The 21,734-nt window shown below is 34.5% G+C and overlaps 1 protein-coding gene across 9 annotated transcripts in view; it reads left to right on the top strand.

The window, feature by feature from the left end:
* LOC132700053 (bromodomain adjacent to zinc finger domain protein 2B) overlaps window positions 1-21,734 on the top strand; it is a 131,331-nt gene that overhangs the window by 69,275 nt on the left and 40,322 nt on the right. For 5 of the 9 annotated variants that reach the window (XR_009618597.1, XM_060667175.1, XM_060667157.1 and 2 more), the window contains exons 9-13: window positions 773-793; window positions 7,299-7,512; window positions 12,009-12,237; window positions 13,329-13,673; window positions 21,376-21,678. Coding sequence is in view for 8 of the 9 variants with exons in the window: in XM_060667175.1 (XP_060523158.1) it covers window positions 773-793; window positions 7,299-7,512; window positions 12,009-12,237; window positions 13,329-13,673; window positions 21,376-21,678 (1,112 nt within the window). In the remaining variant the exon portion in view is untranslated. The remainder of the gene's footprint in view (window positions 1-772; window positions 794-7,298; window positions 7,513-12,008; window positions 12,238-13,328; window positions 13,674-21,375; window positions 21,679-21,734) is intronic. The other 4 variants (XM_060667210.1, XM_060667189.1, XM_060667196.1 and 1 more) reach the window with 4 other exon arrangements.

Below are 21,734 nucleotides of genomic sequence, written 5' to 3'. Positions count from 1 at the left end.
GAGTATATTTGAGGCTGCCAGATTCATTCATTCCGTGTAGCAAAAAAAATTAACGTATTTGATTGGCGAAGTAATTTATTATACGCTTTATTTACGTATCAAAATTGAGTTTCTTCTTTTCTTCGTTATAGCTCTATAACAAAGGACATTTCGTTGCCTGGAGTTATATCAACTTTTGTAATTAAAACGAATTAGTATTGTAACATAGCCACCGGCGTATTTTAGAAATGTGGATGAAAAGTTATGGAAATTTAACTTTCCTTTCTTCTTTATTTTATTAATATATAAATAATTTAAAAATGATAATGAAAAAATGTTTTTTTTTTCGAAAAAAAAAAACTTTTTACAGGTAATAAAAGCGATTTTTTTGGAAACCAGTGTTAACAAAACCCGAATTTTCCATTGAGGCGCGAAAGTTGGACCGAAGTTATTTTCCGCCGGCTTGGGCACACCTACATTCGCTTTCGACTGTTTTCTCTGAGAAGTTTGTGTGGTTTCTCACTCTCCGGATATTTTTTTTTATTAAACTTTTCAGTTTGCTAGCAGATCCGCTCAGGTATTTCTATACATTTTTGACATTTTTGGTGTTGAGTATGCCTCGAAACAATCAATTGAGATTGAACGTTATATTCGCGTCTTGGATTAGTCTTTATCTTATCAGTACGAATTTACATTTACACTATTGACAGTAATAATTGTTAATAATAACGCGATCCGGTCAAAATATAACAATTACAGCGTTTTTATTGTGTGCTTTTTTTTCCTTTCCCAGTGCCGCCCTGGAAGGTAGCAGGTGAGCGCTCACGTTCTCCTTTGTGTCTCTGTGTGTGTGTGCCTGTGTGTGTCCGTGTATGTATTCTTGCGAGTAATTTGCGTTTTTCGTTGTACCGTGGGGTTTAGTAGGGAATATTTGTTTTTAACCGCCAATATCCGTGCGGTTATAGCAATGTAGTAGCGTTTTTATGCCTGTGATATGTGCAAGAACATAGAAGGCACTTTGGGAGGTGACCAGGGCGAAATGGCTAATGAAATGGAAACGTTTTCGCAAGTCTCCAATAAGTCTTCAAGACTTGAAGTATAATTTCATAATATTAAATGTCAGTGTTAACATTGTTAAAAATGTTTTATATAATTTTAACTCAAAAGAGACTTTTTAGAGCGCCTCAATAAAATGGGTTATGAAATTGTAATATTTTGAAACTTTTGGGTAAGTCTTGATTACCGTTTGTAAGCTTTGGATAAATGATAAGTGGGGGGGGGGGGGTAGAGCCTTGATAATCTTGCAGGTTTTCAAGACTTCAACTATTATTTAGATCAATATTAGATGCTACCGCTAATATTTTACATACTTTTATTTTTATATTAATAAATCAAAAGACACTTTTCTAGGTTTTGGATAAGATTTGGTGTAGCATTTAATAATATTATATGTTACTGTTAACATTTCATATATTTTTATTATAGAGCAAAACAATAAATTCGGGATTGTCCAATAATAATGTGTGAATAAAGCTCAATAGATTTGGAAGTGGATGTTGACGTAAAAATACCGACCAGGACTTACGCAAAAACTACGTCAAGATAGTACACATCAAATACACAAAAAAAACGTTCAAACGACCCTAGGGAAACCTAGCGGTATCATATATTATTAGTAAAGTTTAAGTTAAGTTTAGTACTACCTAATCTGTCTGTTTAAGTCAATATGGTTTTAACCTATGTCGCAGTTTTTATTGTATTAGTTTAAAATCCATTTTAAGGGCCTCCTCGTCGTTTTAAATGATAGCTTGGCTTCATAATAAAAACCAAATTCACTTTGCTCTCTCTGAATGCATTATTATTGTACCAGTAGCCCATTACTGCCTCTACACTTTTATCTATATAGAATTAATTAGAAGTGAAGGACAGTAACGGAATCGCCATAATTAGATGAACCGTAGTAAAGGGACCAACAAAAGATGTTCAAGGTCACAGCAAAGCGGCAATAATTTATTGTTACATACAGCTCTCGCCCGCGAACGCAGGCTTCATGATACAAAGAAAAACAAGTTGAAAAAAAAAACAGGAAACTTACATAACGCGCCTATTTCAACCACTAAAACCAGGGGGATGACATATTTTTTTCCCATATAGGTTTATCACAAACCCCAACATAACCTTTGACGAACATACTTACATTCACCTTTTTTTCAATATAATTTCCGAAAAATATTTACTTGAGATTGACACTCAACAAAAGCGATTGTAAGTTACAACCTAACATGACAAATCTAAGTGTGTATGTGTATGTTAAAAAAACCTCTTCAAACTAATTTGTTGTTGCAATAGGCTCAACCGAAAGAAAGGATTAACGAGCATAAAGGAATATGTTCCCATTATGAGTACCACAACATTAAGTTGCTTTAATTTGTTGATCGTCACCCTTGTAAAGTTATAAAGACTGAATCCACTTTTAAAATGTCTATTTTAAAATATTAATTAACAAATGCTGGTGAAATTTGAACTGTTACACACAAGTTATAATAACATAGCAAACAATTACCGAAGACATACATCTGTTTTAATGAAAAGTAGAAGTAAAATTAAAAAAAAAAAAATGTTAAATCAGAACATTGGTTGCAATACCCAATTTAGAAACTAAATTTACATATTCAAAAAGAAAACATTTTGTTCCACATGTTTCCCGCTCACGTTGGATTATGTGTCTACCTTCGTCAACACCATTACATAGTGCAATAGAGAAGAATTTATCCAAGGCTCTGCATGGTTTAGGGACGACCATATAACAAAGTCGCAATACTGCGGATTTGACACAAATATTTCAATCTGAATTTGATAATAATAAATATGATCATGCGTGACATGTGACATACTTGTCCCTCATTTTCAATTCATTCATTTAATTCATTTCAATGTAAGATACTCGTCAATGTCTACCATATGATTTGTTTTTAATGAATACCGGCACCGACTTTTACAACAAAGTCAGATTTAAAGTAATTATAAGATTGGAAACTCTTAAAAGCCTTCATCTGCTCTTTAGTATAAAAGCTATGGGAAAACGCCATATAACTTATAATATCCATATTGGTGACTGGTGGAACTCTATTAATTGAATAGTCTAAATTAACCAGCTTCATTTGATATCTACAAAAAAAAACATCTCATAAGCTAAGCAACACTAATTATTTTGCAGTTTTTTTAATATCAGCTTTCACCAATAAATTTTTTCAATAATGTCCTTCCATTTCAAAATAACCAACACACAAATAGGATCAAAATAAGAACTAAAAGTTCAGATTTTCACGAAATTATATATTTTTACATGACAATTGTTTCGACAAAACCGGGTCTTTATCAAATGTAATATTTACAAACTATCTGCTACTATATATATATATATATATATATATATATATATATATATATATATATATATATATATATATATATATATATATATATATATATATATATATATATATATATATATATATATATATATATATATATATATATATATATATATATATATATATATATATATATATGTATATATATATGTATATACCGAAAAATTGATCGTTAAGCAGTACATTTGAATGTCTCATTTTGTTAATCTTCATGGCATTCAATAAATTTAATTTTCTACTTTATGTGGCTGTATGTAAAATATCAAAATTGTCGTCAAAAATGTGTATTTGTGTGTATAAGTGTAGTATAATTAGAATCTAGACTATTGTTTTTAAACGCTCTTTTATGTTCGTTAATGCGGATCTACCTGTTTGTCCAATATAAATTTTAGGACATGATCCCCATTTCAACATGTAGGCATCTGATTTTTGAGATTTTGGACATTTCGTTTTATTTTTAAACCACATTTTGACAAATGTTTTGAAACTTTTTCACTAAGTTCTCCTATGTATGTCATTGTTCTAAATTGTTCGTGTTCTGTATAAGGTTGATTTGAGCTGTTAACTATGACTGTGTCCGTGTGTGAAGGTTTGATGATCATAAACCTTCACACACGAAGACAGTCATACATAACAGCTCAAATCAACCTTATACACACAAAATGGCTGCGTTTAACTCTTTTATACACAGACTTCTTAATACGCCACTCTCAACAGAAAATTACAACAAAGAACTTATTACCATTAAACAAATTGCACTGAACAACGGCTACAATCCGTCCATTATAGAAAAAATTAAAAATAAAAAACAAATACAGACAACAGTAAACTCTATTTAATCGAAACTTAATACAGAACACGAACAATTTAAAACAATTACATACATAGGAGAACCTAGTGAAAAAGTTTCAAAACATTTGTCAATTGTGATTTAAAAATAGCTTTCAGAAATAACAACCCAATAGGAAAATATTTAAAAAACAATAAAACGAAATGTCCAAAATCCCAAAAATCTGGTGTCTACAGGTCGAAATGCGGATCTTGTCCTAAAATTTATGTTGGACAAACAGGTAGATCCTTCAAGAAACGCATTAACGAACATAAAAGAGCGTTTAAAAACAATAGTCTAGATTCTAATTATGCTACACACTTATACACAAAAAAAAACACATTTTTGACGACAATTTTGTTATTTTACATAGAGCCAAAAAAAGTAGAAAATTAAATTTATTGGAAGCCATGGAGGTTAACAAAATGAGACATTCAAATGTATTGCTTAACGATCAATTAGATTTAAATACCTCTCCTTTAGCGAACTTAAATTCTCACAAAATTAATTAAGGTTTTATGGTCATTTTTCGGTATATGTAGTAGCAGGTAGTTTGTAAATAATACATTTGATAAAATCTGAACTTTTAGTTCTTATTTATTTTGATAAATGGATTTTCATCAAGTAAAAGCCACCTCGGTTCAATTTCACAATTAGGATGCTTCAAAAATCGATTTGAACACTTCAAAACTCACCACACAAGTGGTTTTCTACCTGACCTACTACAATTGTTTTTGATGGCCTAAAAAGTGAATGTGTTTCAAGTAGGTCCTTTGAAGGTTATGTTTTAGTTTATGATCAACCATGGGAAAAAAATATGTCATCCCCTCTGGTTTTAGAGTTTGAAATGGGCACGTTGTGTAAGTTTTTGTTTTTTTAAATTGTTAACTCTGATGGAATGTTTTTCTTCATATTATTTAGTGAAAGTTTGATGTAACAATAAATTGCCGCTTTGCTTTGACCTCGAACATCTATTATTCCACCATTTACTACGGTCCATTTAATTGAGACGATCCTAGAGTAAACCAATTGTCGTGTATATATAATTTTAATTCACTAACTTCAATTAAAAAAAAGTGTATGTGGGTAGACCAGGAAAAGTATATTTTGCTATATGTTAACCTTTCAAAATGGTTTAAGTATATATACTTTTTTTTTTCATTAAAATAATTTACCCTCCTATTGCTGTCTGTGTCAGTAGAGAATGGTTGCATTTTTACGCCTTTATTGCCGTTCTTGTCTCACGGTGTTGTGAAGTTCCGGATACTTGATGATATACGAGGTGTGTTCAAAAAGTAAGGTGACTTTTAAGTTTTATCAAAAAATATTCGTTTATTCATCAAAATTAACGACGTCCCTTGCAAAGTAACCCCTCCAGATATAATACACTTGTGGCAACGTTTTTTCCAATGTTCGAAGCATTTCTAGTAAGCACTTTCTGGTATAGGCTTAAGTTCTTCATCTCTTCAATCGTTCTAACCCTCCTTCCTTTCATGGGTTTCTCGAGTTTTGGGAACAGAAAAAAGTCGCAGAGGGCCATGTCCGGTAAATATGGTGGCTGAAGTAGGATTGTGGTTTAGTTCTTGGCCAAAAAATTAGACACAAGCAACGATGAGCGAGCAAGTGCATTATCGCAAAATCAATAAATAGTTTTCCCACAATTGCGGACGTTTTCTTCGTATTGCTTCTCGCAAAAGGCATAGCTTCGATGTAAGGTTGTGGTAAGGACTCTTGATGTACAATGCCATGATAATCAACGAAAATGATAAATGAAATGGTGCATACATGCTATTACGCGCAAACATTACTAAAACTACGCTTGTAATTGATATAAGCATTGCATGATTATATGTTCGATTCATAGTAAATTACATTTATATAAAAGCAAAAGCTAATTCACACTAATATTAATATTAATATAAGAATCTTTTATCATTTTTTGGAGGCTTTTTACATTCAGCAAATTTTTGGTGTCTGTCCGCAGAGCATTGAACATTCGAAACCCATCACTAAAGAGGCCTTTTTGCATTTGTAGAGTTTCAACAAACTGAACATTATAAGAATGTCTGTACGCTCCAGGAATTAAATCATCTTGTAAGTAGGATGGAAGTAATTATTTTTTTATTTTATATAACAGCAAAACGTTAGAGAACTCAATGCTCTGAGACACCGAGAAAAACCCTAAAGACCCAAGTATTACACTAATGGGAGTGTAACGTGTACATCCCAGAATAGCCCGCATGGCTTTATTTTGTAACACTTCTATTCTATGAACATCACTGTTTCTCCAAGAAATCAAAAGCGAATTACAATACCAAAAATGAGGGCTGATAATCGCAGTAAAAACAAGACATCTGCTCCAGTGTAATCTACATGTTGTGAGAATCTAGAACTACTCCCAGATACTTCATTTGTGAAACATTTCCTATTACAATTACAATATATTACGATTTTGCTAACTCCCAAATACCATATATGCTGTTTTATTTAAATTTAAATGAGTTTATTTACGCACAACCAGTCACTAAGTAACCTTAGTTGCGAGTTCGTATTGTCTACCGCTTCGAAGTAATTTTTCCCAGAAATTGATAGCAAAGTGTCATCCGCCTGAAGGTTGAAAAAACAATTTTTGAAAATTTTGTCTAAATCACATATAGAATAAAAAGCACTGCTCTGGGGCACACCTATATTGTTTTCTAACACCACACTATTAATCCTCGTTACATGGACTCTGTCACATAGATAATCAACTATCCGCACAAACATATTTTCTCTGATCGTATATACAAACAGTTTATCCACCAGACATCCTCTATCAATAGTCTCAAAGGCTCTTTGAAGATCAATGAACACAGTTAAAACTATATTACCGTCATGAAGTAAGTAAAACCTCTACATTAGCAAAGCCCACCCAATTACAAAAGTCACCTTACTTTTTGAACACACCCCTAAGAGAAAACCTCCAAAATTTGTTTCGCTGGATATCGTTTCTCGTTTTTCTTCGTTCATTGTTCGTGTTGTAGCGTTATTAAACTGACACTGTGCATGTTTTACAGTGATCCTAATTCAATTTTGGGCGGTGTTAGGTTGCCACCCGATACCGAGATTATAAAGTATACGTCGTCGATTGTGGGGCCCAAGATACCGGGAACAACGAACCGGGGCCGAAAGAAGACGATTTCCCTGGATCCCCCTTCCGTCAGTGTGCTCCCGTCTCACTCCAGTACCGGATTGCTAATCGAGAGGACGACGAAAAAGCCAAAGCTAAGCGTGAGTTTTTTTACGATATACTTATTTAAATTCCCATCAATGATCATCAATTACCATTACTCTTGCTTCGACAGGTAACTAAAGATTATTTTGTAATGTTCTTTTCATTAAATCTGCATTTAAAAGGACAATAACATTTTTTTTTTCTTTAATAAATTCTGGAACATATTCAAAATATGGGAACACTCGCCATTGCATCACCTAATCCCAAAACAAAAATATCAAAGCAAGTAATCTAAATAAAGTTGCTCAAATTTGTATTTTAATATCACATTTCAGTTTTAGTAATATATATTGTTTGAGGGGGGCGGAGCTAAACGAAGGGCATACACATCTTCTCGGGTGACTGATTCCCATATTGGTGAAAGGTAAAAACAGGAGTCGCGGTTAAGATTGTTTGGTTGGTTATGGATTCCTATAGATACTTGGATATTTCGTTGGTAAAAAAGTTGATTATATGGAAGAATTTTAGTTTAATCGAACAAAATTTGATATCTGCTTTCGTGATTGTGTTGGGCAACTGCCGATGAGTCTATTTGTTGTATTCTTATGCCGGATATGCATTGAATATTGTAAACTTCTGGTAACTTCAACGAAATTTTGTCTTGAAGATGTTGAGTGATTTTTGGACAGGTGGTAAATCTGGTTTTGACTTTATATTTCCTAATAACTTTTGATACGAGGGCAGCGGCAAAATTTCCCGGCCTGAATATGAAAGAAAGAAAGCAAAGTAACAATTTTTTATTATTTTTCAATATAATCCCCCTTAACTTCAATACAACTCAATCCCTTTAAAAATATATTCTTTTGCTTTGTCTGCAAAATGAGCTTAAACAGCCTCTTTTAACTCAACTTCGTCGTTAAACCGTACCACCACCACCACATAAGTCCTTTTTCAAATATCCAAACAAATAATAGTCGCTGGGGGCCATATCTGGACTATAGGGAGGATGACCCATCTGACGCACGCCTCGGGTTAGTTTTTCTAGACGTTTTACACGTATGCAGTCTTGCAAATTATTAAATAATATTGCGTAATATTTACCATTGGCAGTGGTATTAGTTTCTTTAAAATCAATCAAAAGAATTCCTTCACAATCCCAAAAGATCGTGGCCATCACCTTTTTTGTTGACTGGCAGACTCTGAATTTTCTTGGAGGCGCTTCACCCTTACGACGCCACTCCATTGATTCTTTTTTCGATAGAGGCCATAATAGATAACCATAGTTTCGTCTCCCATCACAATAGTTTCTATCACAGGCTTCGGTTCCGACCCACAGAGTTCCAAAAAAGACCGCGCACACTTTTGAATAGCCGAAAGGTTTTTGGGAACCCATCTTGCACTAATCTTATGCATACCTAATTAATCATGCAGGATTCGACGAATACTTTTATCAGAAAGCTTAGTAATTTCTGAGATTTCCTTGACCTTTAAACGTCGATCACTCAATACCACTTCTTCCACAATCGCAACAATATCTTCCGTTATGACCTCCGCTGGTCGACCAGTTCTTGAACCATCTTCAAGCGACTCCTGCCCCATTCGAAAACGTTTTGCCCATTCTTTCACTACAGAATACGAAGGAGAACTTTGGCCGTATCCAGCCTTTCGTTAATAATTTTCGGTGGTAACCCTTGTTTTGTCAAAAACTTTATGACTATTCTATTTGCGTTATTTGCGACATTTTTTCTAAAGCGTCTTGTTTAAAATGCTGTCAATAAAAAACTATTTGACGCAAGACGCTGCCAACTAAGATATATATTTGAAAGAAGAAAAAGTTTTAGCGTGATAAGGGAGCCGCATCTATGTCAGGCCGGGAAATTTTGGCGCTAACCTCGTATGTATGTAGGATTGCTTTCGGGCTCATTGTTTTTTAGAAGTTTGTGGTGAAGTGTATTTTGTGATGGAACGCTTAATATGGAAATTGTTAGAGAGAAAAGCAGATGTAATTCTGCGTTCAGTGAGACAAGTTGAGATAGTTTTACGGCTCTGTAAACAAGAGAATTGATAACCGATGATTTTTGGCCGCCAATGCCTTAAGGCATTGGTCTGTATGCGTAGGTTTTCTATTAAACAGAATTACAAAATTTAAGGTTATGAAAACACTACACATGATGAACTTATTATTATTTGGCTTCATGGTTCATAAACCCTCCTAGATTTCTTTAACCATTTAAACTCTATACACACTCTAACATACTCGTACGTTTCACCATTGAATTAGAAACTAATAATAATCTATCATTCAGAAAATCAGACCTAACATTGGATGATCATTCTATTTATAGAAAAGCTGCGCGTACACTCCGATTCTTAAATGCATTGTCATATCCGGCTCAAAAATCTTTTGTCTACAGAGATATAAACATATCTCAACTAAACTCAAAACTGTTATCTGCTCTTCGCTCTAATTATATCCACATTAGAGATATTAAGCGGTCCATGACAAAATACACTTCACCACAACAACACATTCAAATATCACGGACCACATATCAAAACCAGATTTACCACTAGGTCCAAAAATCGCAAAAAATGCATTGGAGAGGGAGAACATGAAAGAGATGACTTAAGCAATCGCCGAACACAATCCTAGAACCGGACGTTAAAACTAAAATTCTTGCATGTAATTAATTCTTCTACCAACGAAACATCCGAGAGTCTATAGAAGTCTATAAGCAACCTGACAATTTAACCGCGAATTGGCACCAATATGAGAATCAGTCATCCGAGACAATATTCGCTTATCTTATACAATATAATGGGTGTTTTTTTTCGATGTATAGAACTTTAAGTTGGCATTACTGTTCAAGATGGCGACCGATTTAACAGCAGTCAAGTGATTTATTCTCAGTTTGGTTTGGCAATTCATCATGAATAGACTCACGCCTGAACAACGCTTGCAAATAGTGCAATTTTATTTCGAAAATAATGGTTTTATGCGGAATACGTATCGTGCACTACGTCCATTTTATCGTCGACAAAATCGTCCATCAGAGCAGTTAATTCGATTAACCATGGAACGTTTTCGCACCACGTTTACTCTTATTGATAACTCGCATCATCAGCTTCTTCTGTACGGTGCGTACAGAAGAAGCTATTACTGCTGTAGAGCACAGGAATTGGATCTGTGTCCATCCACTTTATGGAAGATTTGCGGAAGGATCTTGGTTTACGTGCTTACAAAATCCAACTCGTGCAAGAATTGAAGCCAAACGATCATCAAGTAAGGCGTAGACTCGTCGAATGGGACCCGAGATTGCCGTTGGCACTTTATGGGCTGGTGGAATCATTGGTCTGTTCTTCTTCAAAAACGATGATGGCCAGAACGTTACAGTCAATGATGATTACTATGATTACTAACTCTTTCATTCCTGAATTGAATAACCATGATGTCCAGGAGACGTGGTTTCAACAAGACGGCGCAACATGTCACACAGCTCGGCCCACAATCGATTTTTTGAAAGACACGTTTGGTGACCGCCTAATTTCACGTTTAACATCTCTAGACTACTTTTTGTGGAGGTATGTAAAGTCATTGGTCTATGCGGAAGTCACAAACGCTTGACCATTTGGAAGACAACGTTCGCTGTGTTATTGGCGATATAGGGTCACAAATGTTGGAAAAAGTCCGCGCGCGAGCCGTGACGATCATATGCCAGAAATCATATTTAAAATGTAATGCCACAAGATTACCTTTCGGATAAATAACATTCATGTCAGTCGAATAATCGATCGTTGTTTTATTGCAATTTAAAGTTCTATACATCGAAAAAAAAACACCCCTTTTAAGCTCCGAAGAATCCAACAGAGTCATTTGTAAATTGTCTGGAGTAGGTAATCTGAAGTTGCGAGAAGCCTTTTCTTGGTATGTTGCAGCGCCAGTTTACTGAATAAAGAAGCTTATGATAAAAAATAATATGTATATACTTCTCAGGACATCATCATGTTATCATTTGATCACAAACCCTTTATATCAACAGAACAGCGAAACGAAGTTTTTTGTGGCAATTTACTTTCGTGGCCTTCCCAATTTCCGGATCTCAATCCAATTGAGAATCTTTGGACTTAAAAATACAATTGACAAAAAATTGGCAAAAACTTTGTAAAATAATTAAAGCAGAATAAACGAATATATAGACAGAATAAACTATATTCCCGGAAGATGCCATAAAGGTTATAACACTAAGTATTTGTTGACGTTGTGTTGCGTCCGTGTATTGAAAGACTGTATTTTTTTGGCCAGATATTTTTTAAATATTTTTTGATTATTCATTTTGTTAAGTATTTCAGTAATAGAAATTTTAGGTTCAATTTGTTATTACATAAGATTTGTTTTATATCTTAAATGCGACACTAAATGTATTGAAATGGCTCTATTTCATTGGCCACCACAATTTTTATTGAAGGCGTATTATTCAATAGAGCCTACCCTACCCCCTTCGGTTTGAACGTGATACGGGGCAGAGTACAAAAATTTCTTTGTTCTGTTTAGGATCAAGAACTGACCCCGCCGAATACTCCCAATTCCGATCGCGTGGAGGTGATTAAGTTGCCGGCCACCAATGGGAGTCCTTCGGGTATTTCGTCTTTCAACGCTTTCGATTCGGGTGGCGAGGCGCCACTGAACCTGTCGCTGAAACCGAGCTCCTCGGCCAACAATTCGACGAGCTCATTGAATTCCCTAAGCAATATGTCGGCTAATATCGGAATGGAGAGAGTCTGTAAGTTGATTTTTTAACAGTAAACTTACAATAAAACGTACCCTAATTTTGAACTACGAGAGTACGTTTTTTTCCCGGCGATGTTATTTATTTACTTCTTTTTTTACTTTAGATTTAATTTTGTAACAGCTTCCCTTATTTATTTAGTTTTTAGATCATATTTTACATTTAAATCAGAATTGTATGGTAAATTTTTCTAAGGCCTTTTGTGTCGGTTTTAAAGTTAGTTGTTTTTTTTGAATTGCTATCGATTCGTCCAATGTACACACTATCGCAACCCGAACACGGAATTTCATATACTATGTTACTTCTTTTTTCATCTGGTATTTTTGCTTTAATTTTAGAGAAAAATTGTTTTTGCAAATTGTGACCCTTATGACCTATTTTGACGTCATGTTCCTTTAGAATACCTTGGATGGTTTCGGATAGGCCTGCAATATATGGTAACGCTATAGCTGGGGTGCTGGTACCTAGTAGATTTGCTTTCTTTAGCATACCAACTCGTTTTTATACTATTTTTACTGCGGTGCAAGGTCAAATCTAAGAAATTTATTTTGTTTTGTTCTTCTATTTCGACTTTAAATTGTAATTTATGGTTAAATTTATTGAAGTATTCTTGTAACGATTTATTTCTGTCATGTCGATAACTGTATTACTGCGGTCCCAAATCAATTTTTTAGATATTTTTGAAAAAGACCGAATACACCGGTCGAAACGTTAAATAAATTTATTATGAATTAGAAACTTTCTACTTTTGTTTTACGTAACTGACCATAATATATACCCAAGAAGAAAGTCTTGATTTTAACATATACAGAACGGGCCAAGAACAAAAAAACAAGAACCTTGTAGTATAATAACACGCTTTGCTAACAATTCATTTAAGGAAGCTGTCAAGCATCTACCGACAAACTGTTTTTATAGTACTGATAAATGCCTAAATTTCAAATTTTAAATCTGGGTTACGTCTGTGTGCTTTTAAAAATTTCTTTCGTAACTTTCATTGTTTTATACCTTTATTCATATATTGCTTTATTGTCCTTTTATGTATTTGAATACTCTGGTTAAATAAATGTTTTTTTTTACGACAGCACGTCGTAAACCTGGCCCGAAGCCGCGCAGAGTGGTGCCGGTGGAGTCCGCGCAGCCTTCCCCATCGAACTCGAATACCTCGTACAACCAGGCGTACTTGACCGCGGACTCACCACGACCGCCCAGTCGCAACGAGGGCTCCGACGGCGGTAGTTCGACCTCGTCTACGTGCACTTCGCTGCTGACCACCCCGCTGTCGTCGGTGGGCGGGACCGCGTCCACCATGTCGCTGACCACTAGTCAGGGCAGCCACAAGGAGGGCAGACCGCGAAATTTGGGACGTGGCGTCAGCAAACCGAAGAAGAACACGGTGGCATCGCTGCTGGCCCAAAGTCGGGCGTTGGGTAAGAAAACCGCACCTCGGTAGCGGCCTCTGCGGTCCCTCCGCTTTTTTTTAAATATTGATCCGCACCGTTCGGTTATTATTCATTTATTTATTTATTTATTTGTATTATAATACAATACAATATTATTTACAAATCTACTACTACTACAGAGCCGCTGATCGAAAGGGATTTTAATTGCTCTTCGAATATATCATAATATACAGGGTATTCCATAAAAAAACAAAACACATTAGTTTCATTCATTAGTTTTGATCAACCCTGTATAATGTAGAATTAATTTCGATATTAAGAAATACCTCCTTAAGCTGCGTCTAATATGTTAACTTTCTACTGACTCCGGTGCCGTAGTAATAAAAATCGAATTGAAGGTACCATCAACCGTCAAACATCGAGATTAATAGCTCAAAACGGAACAAACAACGAGTTTTATCTTTACATTGCTCTATTTATTACAGACCTGATGATATCGAACCCTTTGATCATATGTTTTTCTTATGCCCTCTGTATTATCATTTGTAAAGTCTGTTCATAGATATAAGAAAGTGACTAACTGATACGAATTAAGGAAAGGCCCGGGCAAGCTGTAAGTATGGAATATGGCCGAACAGGTCCGTACTTTGCTTAGAATTGAATTATTTGGAGTTTTGTTAGGAAATATACTAAACAATATTTATTTATTTATGTATGTATTTATGTTTAAATCTAAAATAAAAGTACAAATTATTTTTATTACCTACTTAAATTACTTAAAATTATTCACATAATTTATCAGTATCACTTATCGAAATCATTGCCTGTTCCAATTATTATTTGTTCTATGTTATTTGCAAAATGGATACACGATTGTTCTGCTTTTTCTATATGTTTAACAGAATTTGCCCAACTTTGTGGAGGGATGTTAAAAACTTCGGTTTCTATAAGTTTGAGGACATTGGAGTTAACACAGGGAAAAATATTGTTACGACGAATGGCAGATTTCAGTTGGTTCCAAACATGTTCAATGGGATTAAATATACAGTGGTAAGGTGGAAGCCTTAAAACTGTATGCCTTAGATTTTTTTCATAATTATCACATCCTTTTGTAGATTCAAGCTTTGTAGAACCTCAATTAATTGCTCTTTGGTATAATCTTCGTGAAAATAAATGTCGTTATTATGCATGTAGTTTTGAATTGTTGCTTTTGTGTCACATGTGGAAGGGGTTTTAGTCAACTGTCTACTGTGATAACTTGCATTGTCCATTACAATGACGCTATTAGGAGGAATGTTTGGAACTAGTTTGTTTTTAAACCAACTTTCAAATAAATCAGCGGTGGTGTCTTCATGGTAATCCAGAGAAGAATCTTTAATATTTTTCTCAGAAAGACAAAGTCCATTTGGAATCCAACCATCTTTAGAGCCAGCATGCAAAATAGTTATTCTTTTACCTCTTTTTGATGGCGTTTGTTTTACACTTATCAGTTGAGTCAACCCAACCCTTTTCCGGGGTATCATAAGTGTCGAACCAGGTTTCATCGAAGTAAAACTTGGCCGTTGTTGTTCTCTGTAAATCGTAATTTTTCGTAGATATTGCAGTCGTCATTTCCGAATTCTAAAAGATTCCATTAAAACTTGCCTTTTGTCAAGTTTTTCAAATCTAAAACCCATGTGTTTAATACACTTCCATAAGGTTCTGCTACATTTAACACCGGTTTCATCTTTTTCAAGCCTCCTGATTAAGATATCGAACGTAGGCACGCTTTGTTCCTCGTATAACTGGTAATTTTACGCCGTATTATTTCTTGATCACTTTCATCTACACTCTAGAAAATGTCAGCATCGCTTCTTTTTTCCTCGCTGAAATGGGATTATTCACAATTTTCCATGCAGTTGATGTTGAAATTTTCGTCAATGTGGCCGTTTCTTCTAAAGATGCTTGCTTTTTGGCACCACGTTCGATGAGAGTCAAATAAACATTGTTTAAACTTCCTTAGTCTCAATAGAATAGTGTTTTCTACATTTGGGCGGGAGCATCTCCTGAGATACACTAGACTCGCACATATTTTGCATAATTCGCACACGATTCAACACACGCTGTATTAAACACGAAATAAGAATAATTACTAATAAACTTAAACTAGGTAGTATACCAAACCAAAGAATATTAAACACAGGTAGGTATAAAATTATTTTCTATTACGGACCACAATTTTACCTGAATTTAAATTCCGAAACTTTAGGTAATAATCTTGTTGTATTGTATGTTAATTACCACCCTTGGATAATCCGATTCAAAAGCAATTGGTCACTTTCTTATATCTATGATCAGACCATACCTGCTTATATATTGTTTAAGGAGGTCGAATATTGTCTCGGATGCTGCTGAGATTAGTTGTCATAGTCTTAAGGCTCGTTCATGTTTTATAAGCCTAGTTGATATTTAGCGTCTGGTCTCCCCAATTCTGCAGGACATGCTATAAACTCCTCAAACGGAGTTTTGTCTTTGATGTATCTAAGATGTAAAGAGATTTTTGGACAAGTGGTAAATGTGATTTTGGCGTTAGACTTCTTAAAAACTTCTGATATATGGTCAGTGATATTTTGAATGTAAGGAAGAACAACAGTAGCAATAATCTTCCATTCTTAGACCTAACATTCATTTACAAACAACATACGCACACATACCTTACCTTACCTTAATTCATTGTCACATCACCATCCGGGCTACAAATCATTGGTTATCAACTCTCTTGTTTACAGTACCCCAATTCGAGTCACTTAATGCAGACTTTAAACACCTTACATTTGCTCTTCTCTCTAATAATTTCTACATTAGAGGTATTAAACATTCCATCACAAAATACACTTTACCGCAATATTCCAAAGGCAATGTGTCCGAAAGCAACCCCACACTTGCCACTGTTGTCCTTCCTTACATTCAAAACATCACTGACCACATATTAAAAGTTGTTATTATTATTATTAAAGATATATAACTTAAAGCAAATAACTTCTGAACTTCAGGATTCAGGATGACATAAGCAAGGTTACCTTGATGTGGTTATAAATAATAATAATACCCTTTAAGTTTCAATTTCAATTCAAATTATTCATAATTGTCCAAGTTCTATGCTGCTTTATACATCATAATAGCTCAAGTTTTCTTAATAACCTCATGTCAAAAAAGAGTTGCAGGCCTTAATATGTTTCCTCGTGGAGATGGTTTTTAATCTACATTTCCGAAATAGTTTGAGCTATGTCTTCAAAATTTTGGTAATGTAGTAATTGCTTTTAATAATTTCCCCATTAGAGATATTAGACTAGGGATAGTTTTTTAAAATAACAATGAAATAATTAAAAAACAAATTAATTGAAGATCAAACCCAATTAAATATTTTATATTTTCATGTTTAAAATATTTTTTTCCAGGGTTTGGCGTACACTCGCTATTTATTTCATATAATTTATTTAAGCATTTTATATTTTATACCCATGCAGTTTTGATCTTGCTATCCAACTAGTGTAGTTTTGAAAACGGTCAACAACCAACGCAGGAACAATCCAGGAGATTTGTAAATAGCATTAGGTTGTGGAAGTTTCTTTGAAAAATTATAATCTATAGCTAAATTAACAAAGGATACTAGTAATTAAGTGAGCTTTCTATACAAGCAAAACAAAAAAAAGGAAAAAATCTTAAATTAACTCTCTCCCCCTTCCATAACTCTCTCTAAGCTGAAGGATGTTGCCAACAGTCGTGCAAGAGGAATATTTAAAGGTTATAATGTGTGTAAAATCTCGGGTGCAGACACAAGTATACAGAATCGTAAGAAAAATATATGATCAAAGGGTTCGATATCACAATGTCTGTAACAAACAGCAATTTAAAAGTAAAACTTGTTGCTTGTTTTCTTTTGAGCTACTAATCTGTCAATATGTTTGGACGGTTGATGGTACCTTGAATTAAATTTTTTATTACTACGGCACTGAAGCCAGTAGCACGTTAACATTTTGAACGTAGCAGAGAGGTACATTATTTCTTAATATCGAAATTAGTTCTATATCATACAGGATTGGTCAAAACCAATGATTTGCCTATGAGATACAAATGGTCTAAAATGGTTTTTTATGAATCACCCTGTATATTATCAGATATTCTAAGAGTAGGTTAAATTCCCTTTTGGGTGATTTATCATGTCCCTATGCCTAAATCGTTTGGTTTTTCAAATAAAAGCAAAAAATAATAAATAATTCATTTTCCATTTGTCAGTTCATTCATTATTAATTGTGGTGCAAATTTTGTCGATAAAATCGATTCATCATTATTGCTAGAATATGCACGTGAACATGAGAAAATTTGTCAGAATTAAGAAAAGCTTTACTAGCCATTTCACGACAAATATTTTAAAAACTATTTACACTAACAAAATATTATGCATTGCATTCTAAACGCTTTAAAATGCGCTGATAGTAGTAGACATCTTTATCTACGATAGATCTATTTGTTCAAAGCGTCGTACAATCCGATAACGTTGAAATAAAAATAATAAACATCTCGCGCCGATCGACAAAGTACCCCAAAGGCTCGCTTAGTTACCATGGAAACCATAATAAAGAAATATCTAGTATATCTGGGAATTTTGACACCAACGTAAGTATTGATTACTATTACTTGAAGGCGGTAGACGATGATTCGGTAGAAATGATTGTCGAACTTTATTTTCTGTATACACAACGTTTCGGGCAGATGGCAGTGCTAGACCGATTTTAATTCTAAGGCTATTAACATTATATACTAGATTGCAATGATCACTCGTCGTGATCGGTTGATGGTTGGTACGCGCGATTAAGGGTTACCAAATTGTAGGTATTTGCATTCTTTTATTGCTACAGATGTTTACATTGTTTGTAATGAATATTTAAATGACTTACATTTTCCTGTGGACAACCGGAGCTTCGATGTGGTGTCGTTTGGTGGGTACATGTTCCCCATTCACAGGGTATTTGGTATACACACGCGCACAAACACACACACTTGAGTCGATGTTTTTGGCTTTATTCTTGGAAGTATCCGCTCAGTGACTTTCCGGACCTGAAGAGAATCTACCTCACATCGTTCTGTTGTTGCTTTCCGTTTACAATTTGATAATGTTTCGTCGATACATGTTTGAATGTTACCATCATGAAACAAATCCTTTTTAATGCTGCTTAATTCTACATCGAATGATGTTTCGTTACTGCATATTGTGATTGCTATTTTGCAGAGTGTTTGTATGATTCCTAGTTTATTTGCTTCAGAATCGAAATTGAAATTCTGTCCGATATGTGTAGGTTTCCTGTATACAAAGGTGCTGACAGAACCATTATTTCTACTTACTTGGACATTCAGAAATGATAGGCAGTTCTTCTCTTTCTCAAAGGTCAAAACATTCCATGTATATATTCGCCACCAGGGAAGAGAAAGATAGGGAAATCCATCAGTAGGTCATCATCTTGTGCGTAAAAGTTATCTTTGGCTTGAAAGGAAGAGTTATGCAGACGGCACCCAAGGAGCTCCATCATTTCCTCCAGCGGTAGCGAAGTTCTGTCTGGAAGTGTTGTATCATTCCTTAATCTGACGCCCTCATCAATGCCTAACGATCCTTCCAACGGCACAATGGTGTATAAAGCTAATGAACTTGTCTGAAGAACATGATCTTACGTTTTTTTAAAATATCTACAAAATGCACTGACTCTACAAATTAAGAAGTTTTTTCCCGCAAGTGGTTGAAGGATTTGAAGAAGAAATCGAAAGCTGCTGGTTGCGGAAGAGATCGTGTAAACAAAAAAAAATTTAGATAATCTCTAAGTATTTCTACTCAATCATTGTCTACCACATTCAAGCAAACATGACATAAACTAAATTTATATATCTCAGATTCCTTTATTTCGAACCCAACTTGCCAAAATATTTTTTTTTAAAATTCGGATTAACGTTTTATGTAACCAAAACGTATATTTTCACAATTATTGTATCATTGATCTATAATAAGACAATTTCATTAATGCTAAACTGAGTAACGATTTCGTTTTGGATGAATCATAAGTACTGTACATGTAATACCTTTGATATTGACAATACAATATCAGATCACAGATCAATCTTATGTTAAATAAGCTCTGTACATAGTTACGTTCCAAACATCTTTCTCTGGGGAGGCCATAAGGTCTTTTGAACAAGCACCGTTTTTATGAAAATTGGTCCAATATGTGTAGCCTTGATTGTGCGTTTGACTATTTTTATTCGATGTTTTTTGTGAAATTGTAATATGTATTTTGAGAGACTTAAATATTTTACGAGACACGTATAGGTAGGCTAGTAAGGAATAGAAAGAAGAGCTTTTGCCAGCAAAAAATTGTTAATTCTAAACAAAAGCCACTTGAAACGTCTTAGCAGAAATAACTAATAGAAAAGGAAAACTCGATAATATTCAACTTGAACGTAATGATAAAAAAGTCGAAGATCCTCAGGTTGTATCAAACATCTTCAAAATTTTTTTCAGGGAGGCCCCTCTGGAAATAACCAGAAACATTCCTAAACAATCCCAAAAAGCAAACACGAACTTCCAGAACGTCCAAATTTTATACTAACTTTTTAACGCCTTTCCTTGAAGAATACAGTTTACTTATCAAAAAGCTAAAAAATAAACGTTCTGCTGGATTTAATGACATCTCGAATTTTTTTTACAGACCAGTTACAGTCACCATGGTTTTCTCGAAACTGCTTGAGCACGCATTTTTGCAGCGACATTTATTGTATCTTGAAAGGAATAAAATACTCTCCGATACCAGTTCGGTTTTCCAAGTGGAAGATCCTCCATCCTTTATTTTTGGAAACTATTGTCAATTCTATAAAGTCCGGCGAGTATCATGTTGGGGTCTTCGGTAACCTCAGCAGTGTGTAGTTCACGACATAATGTTATCTTATCTTATAGCAAACAATGTGTTAGGCTAACGTGTAAAACGGATGGTCTATGCACTGAAACTGCACTGCACTGCACGAATTCACCCATGATGGGCGTTCCGCAAGACTTTGTATTAGAACCAGTACTTTTCCTATTGTATATTGACTGCTTTCTGATGACTGTACGATATCTATGACGTGTAGGTGCGATTCATGTCTGGAACGCAACTGTAACGTGGTTTTCAGTGAGGTGAACCCTTGGTTTAAGTATAATAACTTATTAAGACATATAAGTCATTTGCTGTCAGTATATGATGTAAAGTTTCTTGGAATATTCATAGATAAAAACATGAATTTTAAGACTCATTGCTCTTCTTTGGTATCGAGGTTGGGAGTCAACATCTATTTATTACATAACCTGAAGGATATTTTAACGTTTAACGTTGTATAATCTATATGTTCTTGAAATGTGTGTTTATGTGCTTCAAAATAAATCAAATTTTCAATGAATACAAGATCTAAAGACGACTTTAGAGTTCCTTATACAAAATGTAATAGTCCTTATAGGACTATTGTAAGCGTAACCAAGGGAAATAAAAATCTGTGATAATTAATTAATAACGTCTTGTGATTAAATGCCTGTACTCAGTGGAAGAATACTTTAGTTACTCCATTAAGTCTTTGATTTTAATTTTTTTTGTGATAAACTTTTAATTAGTTGAACATTCGCTTCGTTTTTCGTGACTTTTTCAAAATGTCTATTGGGCACATCCTCTTCCAGGTATCAAACCGGTGCCTATGCTGGACCCGAACGCATCGATGAACCAGCAAATGAGCATGCTGAAGTCGAACATTCTGGCGGCCCAGCAGTACATCTCGGAAGCGGGGGGCGACGAGAAGGCTTTAAATAAATTTTTACAGGAAAGGTTTAAGGGCACTTTGAGTGATTCCAGTACGGTAGACGCTTCCGATTCTGACAATTTGACTGATTCTAATCATACTGATTCAGAAATCGAAACGGAGGTGGTGGCCAAGAAGCAGAAACAATACGACGAACGGCTGCTACGGGTACCGCTCGAACGAGGTTAGTGCGTCACGAAACAGCCGTAAAAAACATTCAATAAAATATTAATGTTATCA

The sequence above is a fragment of the Cylas formicarius genome, unplaced genomic scaffold (genome assembly GCF_029955315.1).
Source record: "Cylas formicarius isolate icCylForm1 unplaced genomic scaffold, icCylForm1.1 PGA_scaffold_10__41_contigs__length_53128322, whole genome shotgun sequence".
NCBI lineage: Eukaryota > Metazoa > Arthropoda > Insecta > Coleoptera > Brentidae > Cylas > Cylas formicarius.
Note: the sequence above shows the minus strand (reverse complement) of the source record. Positions and strands in the feature narration are given on the sequence as shown.